The sequence below is a fragment of the Anarrhichthys ocellatus genome, unplaced genomic scaffold (genome assembly GCF_004355925.1).
Source record: "Anarrhichthys ocellatus isolate YVR2014 unplaced genomic scaffold, GSC_Weel_1.0 scaffold1, whole genome shotgun sequence".
Taxonomy (NCBI): domain Eukaryota; kingdom Metazoa; phylum Chordata; class Actinopteri; order Perciformes; family Anarhichadidae; genus Anarrhichthys; species Anarrhichthys ocellatus.
Genome location: NW_022280031.1, coordinates 2725157 through 2742071, shown reverse-complemented (window position 1 = coordinate 2742071; position 16915 = coordinate 2725157). Strand labels below are relative to the sequence as shown.

At 39.5% G+C, this 16915-nt stretch overlaps 1 protein-coding gene across 1 annotated transcript in view; it reads left to right on the top strand.

Moving 5' to 3' along the window:
* Positions 1-1361: 1361 nt before the first annotated feature.
* Positions 1362-16915, top strand: part of LOC116381731 (protein phosphatase 1 regulatory subunit 1A) — a 22983-nt gene continuing 7429 nt past the window's right edge. The window contains exons 1-2 of the mRNA XM_031844122.1: positions 1362-1744; positions 11552-11612. Of these exons, the coding sequence (XP_031699982.1) occupies positions 1664-1744; positions 11552-11612 (142 nt within the window). The 5' untranslated portion in view covers positions 1362-1663. The remainder of the gene's footprint in view (positions 1745-11551; positions 11613-16915) is intronic.

Genomic DNA, 16915 nt, shown 5'->3' with positions numbered 1-16915 from the left:
TAATTCAATAAAAGCTCTTATTAAAGTGGCAACTTTTTATTATCACTCACTCTCTCACTCTCAGCTACAAACAGTAATGGCTGAGTAAAGAAAAAAGAGGAGTTTTTCAGATGTCAGACAATGAATACATTCTCTATCTAGCTTATGGGTCTTTCCCATCCCATACACTTAGTACTGTATAAATGAGGGGTTATTGGCAAACCAAGAGCCAAGTTTAAAATCACCCCTGTGGCTTAGTGATCTAGGACTTGTGCCATATGGCCACAGTGTCTCTGGTTTGATTCCAGCTGGGGACCTTTTGTTGTAGGATATCCCCACCCCCCTCTTCTCTTACCCTTTTCTCATATTTGCTGTCGGCCATTTACAGTCTTACATCTTACGAGATGTATATTGCTTACACAGTTATAGTATATAGTGGTCTAAATGTGGCTGTCATCCTCTCTAAATCATCTCTTAAGCTACCAGTTAGTGTCTGGACAAAACTGTTAACGCCTCTTCATCAATTTCCAAGATGAGCTTTAAGCTTTTGAATCAAACGATATTGATTTGAAGTTTTTTTTGTTTTTATGTGATTGAACTTGAATGTTTGCTTTAAAAAGAAATATAATCTGGCGATATGATTGTCTAGTTCATTTGTTATTACATCCCAAAATGTGCTGCAAATCTGGATGAACAGCACACCACCATATGCCTCTTGGCTGGTGTCAGGTATCAGGGCCCAGTAGACGTGTGATAAAGGGACACTCTAAGAGGGAATCAATAAAGATTGTGCTGGCCAGGCGGCAGCGAGGACAAGCTTGGTCAGATAAGAACAAACCTCAGATGAACATTTCAGAAGCTCAGTTTTGGCTCAAAACTGTCATTATGGAGGCTTATTATTTATAAAATATACTGCAGGTATCTGGGTAAAATAGCTGTTGTTTATGAAAAAAACATGCTAACACATTTGTCTGTGACACTCACAGAAATTGCTGTAGTTAATATTGTCAGGGGTGTGTGTGTATGTATGAGAGCGATGATTCATTCTGACTGATCCTCTTTGTATTTATATTTAAGCACGTGTAGGAAGGGTATTTTAAAAATACCTTCTCTTAAAGCAGATGCCGGATCATGCATCTTTTTCTACCCATCCAACAGATAAAGAGAGAGAGGGTGTCTTTGTCATCCTCTCTCTCCCGGCTGTGCGGGGGCTGCTGCAGAACAGCCCTCATCTCAGACATCCAATACAGACAGAAAGAAATGTGAACAGAGGGCGGGACTTGCATGAAAAGGGAGTTGGGCACAGCGAATGAGAGCGAAGGAGAGGTGTTCCGAGCCCATAATGCCCTTGCCTCAGCGCCGAGAGCCAGGGGAGACTGACAGAGAGAGAGAAAGAGGGGAGAGTGAAGCCGGGGTTGAGACACCAGCTGGTGGTGAGGATAGAAACAAACAGGGTGCCAAACAAAAAGCTAGGGTATCAGAGAAAAGTGTGTGAAAGGATAGAACTAAAGAACAGAAAATAGTCAGGAAGAAACTATAATGCAATCTTAGTTTTTCCTAAGCTGGAGCCAACTCATATTCAGCCACCCTCACTGAGCTCTTTACCCTCCTTTCCTCTTACGGATTCTCCCTTCCCCTCCTCTTCCTCTTCGTCCTGTCCTCCTCTTTGACAGACAGAGCCACCATGGACACCGGGAGCCCCAGGAAGATACAGTTCACCGTTCCCCTGCTGGACACCCACCTGGACCCAGAGGCAGCAGAACAGGTGAGGAGGAAGAGGAGGTGGTTCCAGGGATGCGGGACATCCAGGCTTTTGAAGGTTTCCTTTAATGCATCAGTGACTTTTAGCAAAATGAATGTGGAAAGATTTAAAAGGAAATCAGTGTCAATGCTTGTCACACAAACCAAGTGGGTGCAGACAAAGCTGAGCAACTCAACTGGAATAAAAAGATGCAGTGTGCTCTGTCCAAATGTGTGTAGTCTGATTGACGCTTTAAAGAAACCACATTTTCCGGAACTCATTACTCCCCTGCACCTAAATAGCAAGCTTTCGAATGTGGTGCTTAAGTCATCATAGGTTCTTCGAGACACAGCATCTCAGAAAAAGGGGTGTTGCAGTATATGGATGCGTCTCCAGGGGTTTGCCGTTGTTTTGGTTTGAGTGTCTGGCGGCACGCACTGTACATCTGTGATATACTGACAAAAGTTGCCTGCAATCACAAGATAAACTCATTCCAAATCAAACCGCTATCAGCAATTGGGATAATTTCATCACATCAATCTCAAATATGTATAAATAATAGATTGTAGCTGCATAGCTCGGATTAAAGCTATTTATCAGTTTCTTTTTGTTTTTTAGGATCTTATAAACTCAACATCACTTAAATAAACAAGACCAAATATCTCTTATATGTAATTGAAAAGCCCAATGGGTACAATTCATGTGTTTTTAGAGAATGTAATGAAAAGATGTGTCCCACTTTCACATTTTTATAAATATAACATGGTCATTAATAACAAATGAGCCTCAAGAGAAACCAGCAAAGATTTATGAGTCTGACTACACCCCATTTATATGTCTCTCTCTGAGAGACATATAACATGAGAGACATGAGGACATTTCATTGGATGGTTTGGTAATACAGTATGGTCTGGGGTAAGGTTCAGGTTGAGTTAGAGCTACTGGTATGATTAAGTCAGTTGTGAGGCTCAGATGTGAGGAACTGAATGTGCAGACCTTAACCATCATACTCTATTATGTCATTCTCTGCATAAATGTTCCCCCTCAGCTGGAATTACCTGCAGTGAAATAACTTCTGCTGACATAAAAAAGGAGCACAGCTTCAAATGCACACATCATTTTTACATAATTTGTTGTGGTTTGTAATTTTACAGTATGAAAAGACCATCTGATGTAAGGTTCCCCCAGTTTTCATGTTTTATGGGTAAACAAGTTTGAATAGAAAATAATTTAACGTGGCTTTCTGACACATTAAACAACAACAAAACAAACTTAAATGTCAAAATTAAAATAGACTACTACAAGCTCTGAATTAATAACAGATCTAAAGTACAGGGGCTGCACGGTGTTGTTGGGAATACGGTTTTCTCCGGCTTCTATACACAGTCCAAAGACATGCAGTTAATTGACGACTCTAAATTGCCCATAGGTGTGAAAATGAGTGTGAATGTTCTGTCTCTGTGTGTCAGCCTGCAATAGTCTGGCGACCTGTCCAGGGTGTACCCTGCCTTCGCCCAATGTACTCTGCCCCCACTCGCTTCCCTGAAAAGGATAAGCGGTTATGGGTAATGGATGGATGACTATAAAGGACAGGATACTATTTTACCTCTTTTAACAGGACAAACGTAAATCACCACTGCTGCAGCCAACATGCCTTTTACGCAGCAGACATTTTGAAACAGGTGAAACACATTTCTTTAACGCTGGCTCAGTTCCATCAAGTGTCCCAGGACGCCATGACAGTGAGCCAGCATGCACAATACCAACATCCTACACGAAGCTCACTTAAGTAGAGTGCCGTTGTTATGTTATCAATTACACCGATATGCTTTTCCTGCTATGACGTGCCAAAATGTCTGCTGTGAAAAAGGTCAACGGCTTTAGAAGTCTCATAATTAGTCACCTGTGACGCGTTCTCATGATAAATGAAGAACTTAACATAATCATTGGCTTCCAAACCAACCAGGACTGAAATCACTGATTATGTATTTAATCAAACTCCCAGCAGATGAGCATAGAGGTTGGATGGCATGATTATCTGGACCTAAAGCTTATTGGTTTGTGCCAGTGTGGTTTGATTATGTTGCTGTTAGAACTCAGAAGCATCATTACGTGTGTAATTGATATTAAGGACACTGTGTATGTAAATTGGTGCCTGTGGTACAATTGTAACAAGTGTGTTTGTGTCTGTGTCTTCTCTCATTTGTTCTTCACCTCTGTATATCATTTGAAAAATACAGATGTAATTCAAGTCGCTTAGGTCTCCGTGTCTGTCCTGTTTGTGTCTGCATGTCTGGGAGTCGGTGTCCACTGTCTGTGTTTATTTAGCCACATGTCTGATCCCAGGCTGCAGCCGGTCAATACAGGATCTTAAACACCTCCAAGCCTAGTGTTTACCTTCTCTTCTTCACCTGCAGACAGATCTTTTAGCGATAAGACTGAAGAGAGTTCTGGGCTCTCGGCCTCAATAAGCATGGCCACAGCTTGGATGATTGCCTTTGAGACTTTATCTTTTTTAGGATATATTTTCTATTTATTATACGACTACTGTGAGTGGCCAACAAGTCTGCACGGCATGCTTGGTCTTAAGTGTTTTTTTTGTGTATGTGTGACAGACAACAGCGCAACCATCAGATATAGAGAAAGTGAAAAAAAACCAAGTGTGTTTTGTGCTTGTCTCTGTGTTTACAACCTTGCTTCTAAATATCACGCCAGGGGGCCTCACCCATGGTTCAGTGATCTTTGCAACCTGTCCCCCCGACATAGTGAATCAGCCTCCGTAGAGACCTGCATGTCAGTCAGAACCCTTGACCCTTCACGACATCAGCATTCACACATTCATCCTGATATCTGCAGAAAGACACAGTCTGTTCCACCATTATCGTAATGACATTACATTAGAGCTCATTGTGTGCTTACGAGCACAAACTGACTGTACCCGATAGAGGTCAAGACCTGATAGTGTCAGTGGATAGTGGTGTCTTTTAGATTATTTTTGCAGCGGTTATTTAGATATTCTTCTCACCAGTGGAAGTAGGTTTTGTTCGTTTCAGAGAGGTTCTGTTACGGTTTGACTGATGGAATAGTTTGACATTTTGGGAAATGTATACCAATACCAATCTCTTTAGATCCATTAGATGGTTTGCTTTTTTTAGGTTAGCAAAAAGACTGGAAAAGGGGACAGCAAAGCCGGCTCACATAGACGACCAGACTCCAGTATGTCAGTGCACCAGTCCATAGTTTTTGTACAGATTAAACAAATGAGGTGGAAAGCTGGAGCTTTAGAGGTGCTGGTAGGCAGATATTATCTTTAAACAGAGCCAGCTTGCCCAAACTTTTGCTTTAACTCTGCCTTTATGTCTACATTATATCCATCGTACACACACTCATCAGTAAAAAACAAAACGAGGCAGCATTAGTGAACTAGCCATGTTAACACCAGGTTATTATCTAACATTAAGGCTGTTAATAGAGTATGCCGAACATGATTAACACAGCTGGTTTACCTCTAAATTAAACTCAAATTTCTCTTTGCATGTTTACAACTTTGAGTGACAATTCACGGATCAAATGAAATCTAATCCCATTTGATATTGAACTAAAATGTTTGCCCTATAAAGGGCCCTTGCTTGAGAAATCTACATTCATGGATGATGAGATGAGGAATTGTGACATATTGAGGTTATGTCCTTTAATTTCAGGGTTGATGGTGTCCTCCCTAATATTCCCGATGCTGATGTGTCTTTGTCCTTGACAGAGAACATAATGAATACTCTGTATTGACTCAGGAAGGCCATTTTCTAAGAAAATCTTTTGAGTGCAGTATTATATTTATCACCCCATGAATATCTCTTGCTCATTGAGGAAATCAATACTGTTAAATGGAAAATATATGGGTTAGGTCTACATACATTACTGCTTTGCAAGGTTACAAATGGTATATTTTTATTTGTAACTTTTCCTGCTTTTTGACTGTTGGCTGCACCCTCCTCAGAGCAGTGATTGTCCAATCACAGCATAGCAACCATAACCTCAACAGTTCTGTCCAGCTTTGGATTTCCTGACACGCTAAAGCGCCTTTACAAAACCCAAAACTCATCAGCAAAAGTGTAAGGAGATCGAGCTAAAGGTTAGCTGTTAGCTTAAGCTGCAAACATGAATAGCATGTCTAACTAACATTCTACCAACACTATAACCAAGCATTACTATCAAGGTCAAGGAGTATCATCAGCTAACTAGCTACCTATCGGTTTCTCCTCATCCTCCAATCCTTTCCTCTTTCAACGTTAAAAGTTAAAACATGGGCTACAATTTGACAATATGGACCAGTATGTAAGCTAAGCAGCCAAACAGGGTTAATAGTTACCTTTCTTTTAACATAAGGACTGCAGCGACATGTAGCTTTGAACTCAGTCTCAAATTGAGTCCAAAATTCCATACTAACATACTATTTAGATTTTTTTTAGCTTGTACCTTAGTATGAAACCAATAGTATGTGAATTGCATACTACTTCCAGGGAAATATTACAGTATGCAAACACTGGACACTACGCCGGCCATAAATATCACGGGTCATGTTTAAGTGACGGGGTAATTACAGTTCACTGTGTTTATTCACACATAAATATGTTGAATCATGATAGTACACCTATGAAGTATGTAGTCCATAGTATGTTATTACGGAAGCGTTGTCAGTGTTTTAGCACAATATAATGTGTGTGGCCACCAAGCGCTGATTTAAGACCCCTTTTACAAGGTTCTTGTTTTAAAACGAGTCAGCTGGAAACATTACAAAGTCAAAAGGAGGTTGAATTTCAACCAACTCATAGAGCCATCATTTGATTAATTTGCAACCAACTACAGCTGATAAAATCTGCCGATGACATTTGTTGATTTATAAAACTCGACAGTTGCCAGCAGGAAATGAGAAGCCTTCTTTTGTCTACTTCTCATTGAGGACCCATTGATTCAATTTCCAGTTCTTTGAACACGTTCACAGCTGCCGCAATAACAGGCCTGAAAGGAAAACTTCCACGCTGCCTTCATTTGAAAACATAATGTTAAGCCCTCATTGTTCTCAATTTGTATTAAATAATAAACTGCTGCTATGATTCTCAGCAAAAAGATATTATTACAGCGATTAAATTGCAGCTTGTGCATTGCATGCTCCCTCCAGCTGGTTGTGTGATATGCAGCAAAAGGGAAGATGATAAGAAGGCTGTTAACAGTGGAGAAGACAAAGGATTGATAGGAAGTGAGAGGGAGGCAGAGGACTGAAGAAACTCAGATAAAAGAAAAAATAAGTCAGTGAGCTGGGGTTTTGATGCCCTGTGAATACAGTAATTCCCTCTATTCAGAGCCAAATGAGACCACAGTTGGAGAGGGTCTGTGAGGATTTATAATGGCTGAGCACTGATTTTAGGCTGAACAATACCAAGATCATGTTTCAAACGACAGGACGAGGAATCACATGAATCCTCGTCTGTGCATTGTACTGAATTACTGATAGATCAGTACTGCCTCGGTCCAGCCAATAACAAGGTGCTGGGAACGTTTTCTTTAACCTTTTTATCTCTGCAGCAATTTACTGGGTGTGAATTCATGGCACTGACTCGTGCAAACACATTATTCTGGTGAAGGTCACAGGGCAACTCTGATAGCACAAATACTACACATTTACCAGTGTTTTTCTCAAAGGGAAATCAGGGTTAGGAGGTAAAGGCTTTACACCTTAGAATTTCCCTACAGTACATTTTGAATTACAAACCTTTTTGCTACCTCTGTCACCCCAATTAGTTGTGAGTTTGGTTGTTCCACGATAAGAAAATAGTTCCCAAAGTCAAATCTGTTTCAAGCTATAAAACCTGAACAATAGCTGAAGCTCCTTCAACCCTGTTCATTCACCTGCACTGAAATTTAAATGTGAAAGGACATTGCATATACAATAAAATGGACAAATACCAAAAACCTACTAAATATCAATACTGAGACAACTTGAGATCCTCGGCTCTGGACATTGTTTTATCAGCTTGATAGTTCATGGACTTTCCTAATTTTACAATAATTGCTTAAAAACATGATTTTGAAATGATGGCATATTTCAAAAGTCCTATACAGAAGATTACACATCAGTTCCATTGGCGGTGAAACAGGAACTTCCTGGTTCTGTTCCAAAAGTAAGAAATTATCATTCAAAATTCCATTTGACATTTGAAATATGGTAAAAAAATATATAACGCTGTCTCAACCGATGCCATCATCATGGAAGTCTGTAGCACCCATCTCAGGTAAACACTACCAGCTTTGTCAGCACTGTTGTCATTGTTGGCACCGTTGGCTGCGAGCCGCCGGCTCTGCTGTCGCCATGTTGAGGGCAATAGAAATTAACTGAATTTCAAATTCTGCACCTTTTGTATAACTTTGTTAAAACCACCAAGGTTTCAATCTCTAATGGTTAATGCTGTAGAGGTTGTAGATTTGTCTTTGAATATGGAGAGAAAACCTCAGGAGCACACTTCATTTTTTTTTCCGGAAAGACAGATGAAAGAAATGCAGAATGTGACATAATGTATAACATATAAAAGATGATATATCCTTTTTTTGCCATAAAAACAATGTTTTTATGGTCCTATTCTTCATCTAATGTACAAGTTCAGTTGGCGGCAAAGGGAAGTGTTACACTTCAGCTGTTTTCTACATATCGGGTTTTAATGAGGTCAGAAGGAATTAAAATAATTTCAGGGTTGATTTTGCAATTGATTTTTTGCACAGACAACATTGGGGTCTGTGGGGCCACAAACGATGAAGAAATAAAGCCAATGTCAACAAACACAAGTGTTAAATATGAAACAGGACTTTGTTTCTGCTGTCTTTTAGCCTGACCTATATTTTCCAGCCAAGTATATATTTGGCTGCTGCCCCCACACAAGAACATCAGGCATGCACGGCTTTTTCCTGCCCACCCATCACTTTTTGAAGGCTGCTTTTGTTCGTTGTTGTGAGAAGTGACAGAACTGCATTTTAAACGGACTGTAAGATGAAAGGCATTCACGGCGGTTTGAGGGAAGAGCCTGTCCAGTAAGCATTGGTATTTGTGTGAGCGAAAGATCAGGGAGTTAGCTTTGCTGCCGGGTGAGCAGAATAACAATGACTTTGGCTCAATCTGTTCCACACAGCCATGGCTCGTTGTGGTTTAATGGGCGCCGTGAGGGGAGTTTTCTGGAATGACAACAAAAGACACACACAAGGCTGAAATATTAGTTCATGTATCTATAGTATACAAAAGGAAATACATCTTGATATCTAAATATAAACCTGAGTCCCAAAGTGCTTCACAGAAATATACAGAACAAATCACAAAATCATACTGTAAAACAAAACTTGACAAAAACAAAATTTCAGCAGGAAACATTTATAAAAACAGAACTTGATCACTTGATGTGATTTAAAACTTTCCACAGATATTGCTGACCTGACCCATAGGGGCAGACTGTTCAATGACCTGGAATCCAGGAGTGCAAAGCACAGTCGTCTATATAGTCTTAAACTTTTAATTGTGAAACAGTTACATAGGAGACTCAGGGCAACTCGAGACTTGATTACTTATGATTGTTTTTTGCTTTATTATGATTTTAATTAATCTTTGGAAAAAGTGTGACCTCTGCTTAAAAGAAAAATAAACAGTTACAGTCCAACAAGCACACATAAAAGAGAACAGTGGGGGCAATTTAGTGCCTCATCTTGGTTTCTTTTTGTAGTTATTTGGCATGGCTAAATCAGCTGTATTATGAAATATTGTTCATTTGCATTTACACCTCATACTATACATGTCCTGTACGGTTTGTGGGTAGATAAAGGTAAAAAAGACCTCCGCCTGTTTGGTAAAGAAAAGAAAACTCACTCAATGCCTCCTCTTATTCTCTCAGCCCTCCTGTACTCCATGGCTGTGATTTGAAAGGTAATGAAGATGAAACCTCTTAAAATCTGAATACCTAATTAGACTTGGCTAATAAGATACTACTGACTGCTCCCTTTTCATTACTGCACATTATTCCTGCAGCTACATCTGTATTTTTTATTGAACAGAGTCTAAAGTGATGTTTTGTGTTATTTAATAATTTCCTCACACATTTTGTTGAACACTGCAAAGCCTCAAAGTCAAACCTGCAAATTGGATCCAAGGGCAACAATTCACGTTCTGATTCTCCTCTCTCACTTTTTCCTTTTAACTGTGAATGCACCTGCTACAAAAATGAATCCTATCTTTTTGCTTTGATCATTAGTTTCTCATCTTTATAGAAAGGAGTTTAACTACTAGCCTCACAAAGTACAATGTGATGCTCCACTGTGCGGGCTGAGGTTAAACTTCATGGCCTACACAGCTGTATAAGTGCACAACCAGCATTTAGAAAAGATGCATGGAGGACTGGAGCTTGCACATCTTCCAACATTAGTCAGCAACCCTGTCAGCTATGTGTGAGGAGTGCATTAGTGTGCATGTGTGTGTGTGTGTGTGTGTGTGTGTGTGTGTGTGTGTGTGTGTGTGAGAGTGCAATTGACTCTATTTAAATTCCCATATAACAGCCTTTTTAGTTTTATGAGTAAAATGAGATGAAATGGAAAAGTAATTACCTCATCCTGGAGGCGACTGGACATTAATCACTGTGCTTTCCCCCAACAATATGTGGTCTCATAGTTTTGGAGATATAGATGCAAAGCTGATTTCATTTCAGATTTGCGGAACCTTGTGGTGCATATTCCACTGTGTTTCAGCCCTACTGGATACTTTAAAGCTGTTGCTCGTGGTTAAGAGGGTCACCATTTATTTTCTCCCTCGTTATTTTCACCTCCCTTCTCCTTATTTTAATTGGAGTTAGGTTGACAGTCAAATGAAGAAGTTTCTTGTAGTTTTAGCATGCAGTGAAGCAGCATGAGCGACTGTTGCTTGGTAAAGCAGGGCCGTCCTTCAATCAGAGGATCGGTGGTTTGATCCCCAGCTCAGCTAGTCCATGTTGATGTGTCCTGGGGCTGTGCCTGCGGTGTATGAATAGGTATGAATGGTTAGTCGGAGTCCTGATGGGCAAAAAGCTGTTTGCATCTCTTATGTTCTTTTGGATGGACACTAATGGATACTTCAGTCTGTTCACAGTTACAAATAACAAAGGTTGTAACTCTAGTTTTTACATCCACAGGCAGATCTTTCTAACAATTAAACCGTAGATTTGGAGTCTCTGCTGCACAGCTCTGTGAAATGTGCGTGTACTTTCAAGTATTATCCCAGAATTGGTCCATAGCTGCCACACTCCACTAGTCATGAGCCAAGAAGCAAGTAGGTGGCAGACTGCCCTGCTGATCTCACTGCACTGCTGAGACCCAGCATTGCTCTCAACCAACTCAGGCGTCTTCAGAGACAACCAAATCCAAAATATGGATCACACAGGCTGTGTTATGGTCTGCCAGCATCGTGACAGAAAGTGGATGCTGAGTTATCCATACGACCGGTACTGAGGGAGCAGGGCTAGTCTTGCCCTGATTGGCTGAGTAATGACACACGTTTCAGTGCACTGCTTAGCATTTTGATTGGTTGAGCCAATACAAGCCATTGGAGGGCAAAGCCTTTGTGAAATTACAGCATGGAAGTGTTTGAGATTTATTAGGCAAGATTTTAGTGTTTTACTTCAAACTTAAAGTTCTTCAAGAACAACCTTCAAATTTAAGGTGTTAAGATGATTAGCTTCACAAAGCTTCATAATGTGCTTTACTGTCGTACCAGCAAACATTTGTAATGTTTTCTTTTTCTCACTTTAAAATGAAACTGTTCTACTTTTTCAGATCAGAAGACGCAGACCCACACCTGCCACTTTAGTGGCATCCAGTGATCAATCATCACCTGGTAAGGCACCTAAATGCAAACACATGCACACATACATGCTATTTTTGTCACTTGTGAGGGCATTGTATTCATTATCTGGGGGTCACCAGAAATGTCAGTGACAATTCTGTTTTATTAAAGCTTGCGTCTTATATTTGTAATTTTGGCCAACATTGTTTTTTGCTGACTGTACTGACTAAGTTCCTTACTGAAGCCCGAGGACATTGACTGCTACATGTGCAGCTCAACTAACAAGCAACCTAAACAAACCGTATAAAAGAAAGTCTGAACACTGAAATAACAGCTTGACCTTGAGCTTTTTGTCCCCGGATGGGAGATAAATCCCCACAATGTGATTAATGCAGGTACATGACCACAGAATAACAAGTTAACATTATTCTTTAAAATATTTCAGACATTTCTATTTCTTATTATGATTGCTGTGATGCACCATCTAAATTATATTTTGCACCGAGTGAATCTTCCTGCTGCATTAGAGCAACAAAACCCACCGTGTGTGTCTGTGTCCTCTCACGGGATCTTAATGATGAAACACAGCAGTGCTCCTCTAGAGAGTTGTCTTCTTCTCTGAGTCATCCAGTGGCTCCCTGCTTCCCCCACTGCCTCTGCTACTTCGATGTGTGAGTGTGTAATGTGACCCAAATTATAAGATGATCAGCTGGGAATGTAGGGCGGCGAGTGTCATTTTCTCCAGGTGAGAAAACAGAGGGTGATATTCTGTTTTGTATGAATAAATGAAGAGTTGATGCGTCATTGAGGATATTAGCAGAGACTGCCATTGTTGTATTGTTTAAAACTCACAGCATTTTATCTCTTAGAGTTGAGTGTTTTTATATTGAAAAAATAGTCTTTCTAATTGGGTCTGATGAAAAAGTCTTGTGCCTGTGATCTGTTTGCTTAATGTGTGTCTGTGTGTTTGATTACGTGTGTTTTTATTCAGTAATTGGATACTGAGCATGCAGAGTGTCTCAGTCAACCTTGATCTCTGAATGAAATTGCAGAGAAAACCTTTAACAATCCATCCTGCTCAATATATCAGAGGCAAGAACAAAGAAAAGGGAAAGAAGAGACTTATCAAGCAGTGAAATCGTATGTGAAGTGAAGGCATGGGAAAAAAAGATACTAAGACATAATAAATACGATTTTAGGAAAAGACGAAGTGTGTTGTTTATCAGATATTATATATTATATTATGTTGTTATTTTACATTCATACTAATTTTAGTTAGAGTTTGAGTTTTTAACTTTTTTTTTTTTCTTTTTTTTTTGGTTGTATCGTGCTCTACCTCTATAAAAGAATATAACAGAAAAGAAAGTTCTTTAAACTGAATTTAGATTTAATTGTTAGTTAATTATCTATGGCAGAACAGTGAGGGAGAGGGTGAAGATGCCTTTGGAGAAAAGCAATGCCTCACACTGAGTTGCATCTGTATGTGTGTGTGTGTGTGTGTGTGTGTGTGTGTGTGTGTGTGTGTGTGTGTGTGTGTGTGTGTGTGTGTACCCTCAAAATGAGAAATTATGAGATAGACAGCCATGCCATGGAACAGATAGGAGTTCAAAAAAATCAACTTCAAACATCAAATCAGGCACAGAGACACAATCAGAGATTCAGATAGTTCCAGTTATGAGTGTGTGAGGATGTGCCAGAGAGGACGGGGATGGTGAGGAATAGATATGATGATGACGAGAGAGAGGAGCTCTGCTTGCGCAGTAATGTTGTGCCACACATCAGACAGAGCCCTGCATTATTTAATGATCTGCAGATTGCTCTGCCCTGTGCACTGTGAACCCCAATAGCACATCAGAGGAACAGCCACAGATGTACACACAACTTATTTGATCTTCTCTGAAGAGGAGGATTCATGTCTATTGATTATTGGAGAGAGACAAAGAGACAACTTGAGTGGGATAAAATAACGTTTGACAAAAACAGAATAATGAAATGTATTATTATAGTACATAAAACTTTATAATGTCTTCTTTACAAACTTTTATTTTGGTATTTTGTGTTTCATGAAGAACAACAGCAGTGCACTACTATTTGTCCTTTGGAAGAGATGGTTAAATGGATGGACTTTGTTCCTAAATTGGGAAAGGATTTTCTTAGCAGCATGTTATCCAGGTGTAACAACAGTAAATACACAGTAAAAAGGTGCACTTAGAATGCAGTTCTCTTTCAGGTGTGTCTGCATGACCACTGCTGTATTGTGTGATTGAATAAATTCAACCCACAATTGACCAACCCCCATCTAGACACCAATGGGCTGTAAGGCGTCGGAAAACACACTAAACTCAAAACAAGTCGTCGTATAGGACACATCATACAATCTTGCCAACACAAAATTAAACTCACGAGCTGTCAGCGTCTGAGTGGCAGTGACGTACTCAGCATTGTGTGTACTGGTAGTTCCGTTAGCTGCTCGCTAAGCGCAAAACACAATGTCACTACAATAAAAAAAGTGAGCAAAGTTTTTCCCCCCACTGTGTCCCTGGCCGCAGAGTAGCAGATGCACACAGCTGTGTTATCACTAGCGGCCACTTCCGGTCTGGGCCTGTTAAGAGTAGCGAGTGAGGAGTCTACAGGCAGTCAATGGCAGTATAAAACAGGCAATAAAAGCTGGTTTGAGAAAGTATTCGTCACTGCAACCATGAGAGGTCCTTGAGCATGCAGTCATAAGTGGGCACCCGAAATAGTATGCAGTTTGCTCCAGCAGAATGTGAGATCAGCCGTGGACAGACACAGAGGTGCACACTCACTCTTCCTGGCAGGGATAATAGAGAAACATATTGACACTAGAAGAGCGATGCATATCTATAGAATACAGAATATTAGAGTACACTATAAATATACCTAACTACTACAATTAAAACATAAACAGGAGGAAATAACCACAAATCGATCGCACATAAAACGATCACGTTGAGTGGTGCCCTTTAGATGAGATCATTTCATCTCTACAAGCACCAGTTGCTCTGTGGTGGAGTGAATGCTGCCACCTGAAGCACTTTGGCAAATGCATGAAGCTCTAATCTTACACATACAAACACATACAACATAAAGGAAGTAAATACTGATGCAAACTGGGTGTTCACAACAACTAGTGTGGCGCAGGAAATGACTTTGTTCACTATAGGCAAGTTTTGGCTATACAGTAGCTTTCAATTTAAAATACAAGATGTCCCTCTTGTATTCACTACCACTGTGACTGACATATGCACATCGTTTATATTTACATCGTAACTTTATATTTTACCAAATTCAAATGTTGTATGCATGCTGCGCTTATGAGCATCGCTGTCTGATCTTCTTTACTGCCATGCAAACTGCTGGACTAATCCTTCTTCACTTTGCCCTTTCTTCATTCTCCCTTTATTTGAACAATGTGTAACTATAAAATATATCCTCATTCAGCTCACCCTGCAGCCACCAATATTGTAGAAATAGTAAAACTACAAGCTTTAGTTTCTTTGTAAGTGAACATCTCCTCAATAATTATGAACAGGCAACTTTGATCCTAGTTGACAAAATGATCCTGACAATAGTGTTCTTGTAAATTGAGTTATTTGATTTTACGCAACTTTTTGCTTGCTCTCCACCACAAAGTCAATCAAATTTAAAACATTTTGCTGACATTGCTCCTTTTTTTGTTTTGTTTTTACAAACATTCAGTTCTGTCTCAAGCGTTATCTCGCTCGATATATAAAGTTGTATAGCTTTGTTGATCGAGCATTGAAAGTTGCAGTTTGACATATTCTGAACTATAATCTTAAACTGTGAGCAATCATCCCTGTTCTTTGTATATATATATATATATATATATATATATATATACATATACTGTATATATACACCCCTTTTAAATGCATGACTGACTGTGTTAAGACTTATATTTCTTTTTTGTTTGAAGACACAGTGCAAGCGTTTTCTTGATTTTCTCATTTTCTCATTTGTCTTCATCAAATGCAGTACAGAAAATATATATATCGACACCAGCCACAGTAGGCAGCTAAACTAGAGCTGCTTGGCTGAATAAAGTGGAGTCAGAAGACCGTCTGGCTTTGTGTCAGACAGCCAGTCAGCTGGGAGTTGCAGTGATAGACTCATCACTGCTGGAACGGCCTTTTTTATTGGCCTTTTTTTCCTCATTCTGCAGCACAGATGGGCTCGATACACAGAGAAAAAAATCTGAATATGAGCCGAGTGAAAGACATATTTTGTTGACCCAAATTATATTTCAAACATGTCTACTACTGCTGCTACTACTACTACTACCAACAATATTTTTTCATTTTTCATTCAAGCTCACTGTTCTAAGTAAGTTCTAAAGTATTTAGCTCGAGTACATTAATACTATGCACCAATTTCAATCATACCTGAAAACCTGAGAAGACACCAGATACATTTAGAGCTCCAATTTCACTCCATCTGTGGTGCACAAACATCATCTCTGAAATTGCACAAATTTACAGCACAGCTTCATCTTTTCAGGGTCAGAACATCTCCATCTTATTTAAATATAGTATCTACTTTTACTCTGCAGATGTTAAATTGTAAGAGCTTCTTAGGTTAAAATGCAACAATTCTGCAGTTAAAGCTGCCACCATCACTGGAGGGGAAACATTTGTGTTATTGATAGCGACAGTATTTTAGATTGTTTTTTGGTCTTTAAGTTAGAATGATGTTGATTTATAAAAGAAATTATAACAATTTAAAAAACAACAACAAGCAGCTTAAACAGCAACAAAATATCACGTAAATGTCAAACACAGAAAGACTGAAAGGATGTGTGGGCTGAAACCATGGATTATTACGCCGACACTAATTAAGATATTTGAAAGAGATATTTGCTTTCTCTTTTTGCAAACATGTTTGGAACCTTTTTTATGGCTGCACAAAATGTTTCAGATTACATTTTGCACTGATTGGATACAACTCCATTTTCAGACTGTCATAGTTTGACAGCTGTCTGTCAATACCAGTTTAGAAATCTTTAGGATTTGCTTTGTAACTTAAAGAACATTTCAAGACCGCATATTCCCTGCGATTGATTTGAAACTAAATCCATAATGGTTGCATGAGCCTTCTCAAACTCCTGGGAGATTCCAAAAATATGATTCAGTTTCAAGCATCACTGTTAACACGCACAGCATGAAGGTGAATCCCTCTTGAAATGAAATTTAATGGCTTTTGTGTCAGGTTTTTATTCACCACTGGTGAATAGCTTTGTGTTTTTCATAGAGAGAGAGAGTGAGAGAGAGAGAGAGAGAGAGAGAGAGAGAGAGAGAGAGAGAGAGAGAGAGAGA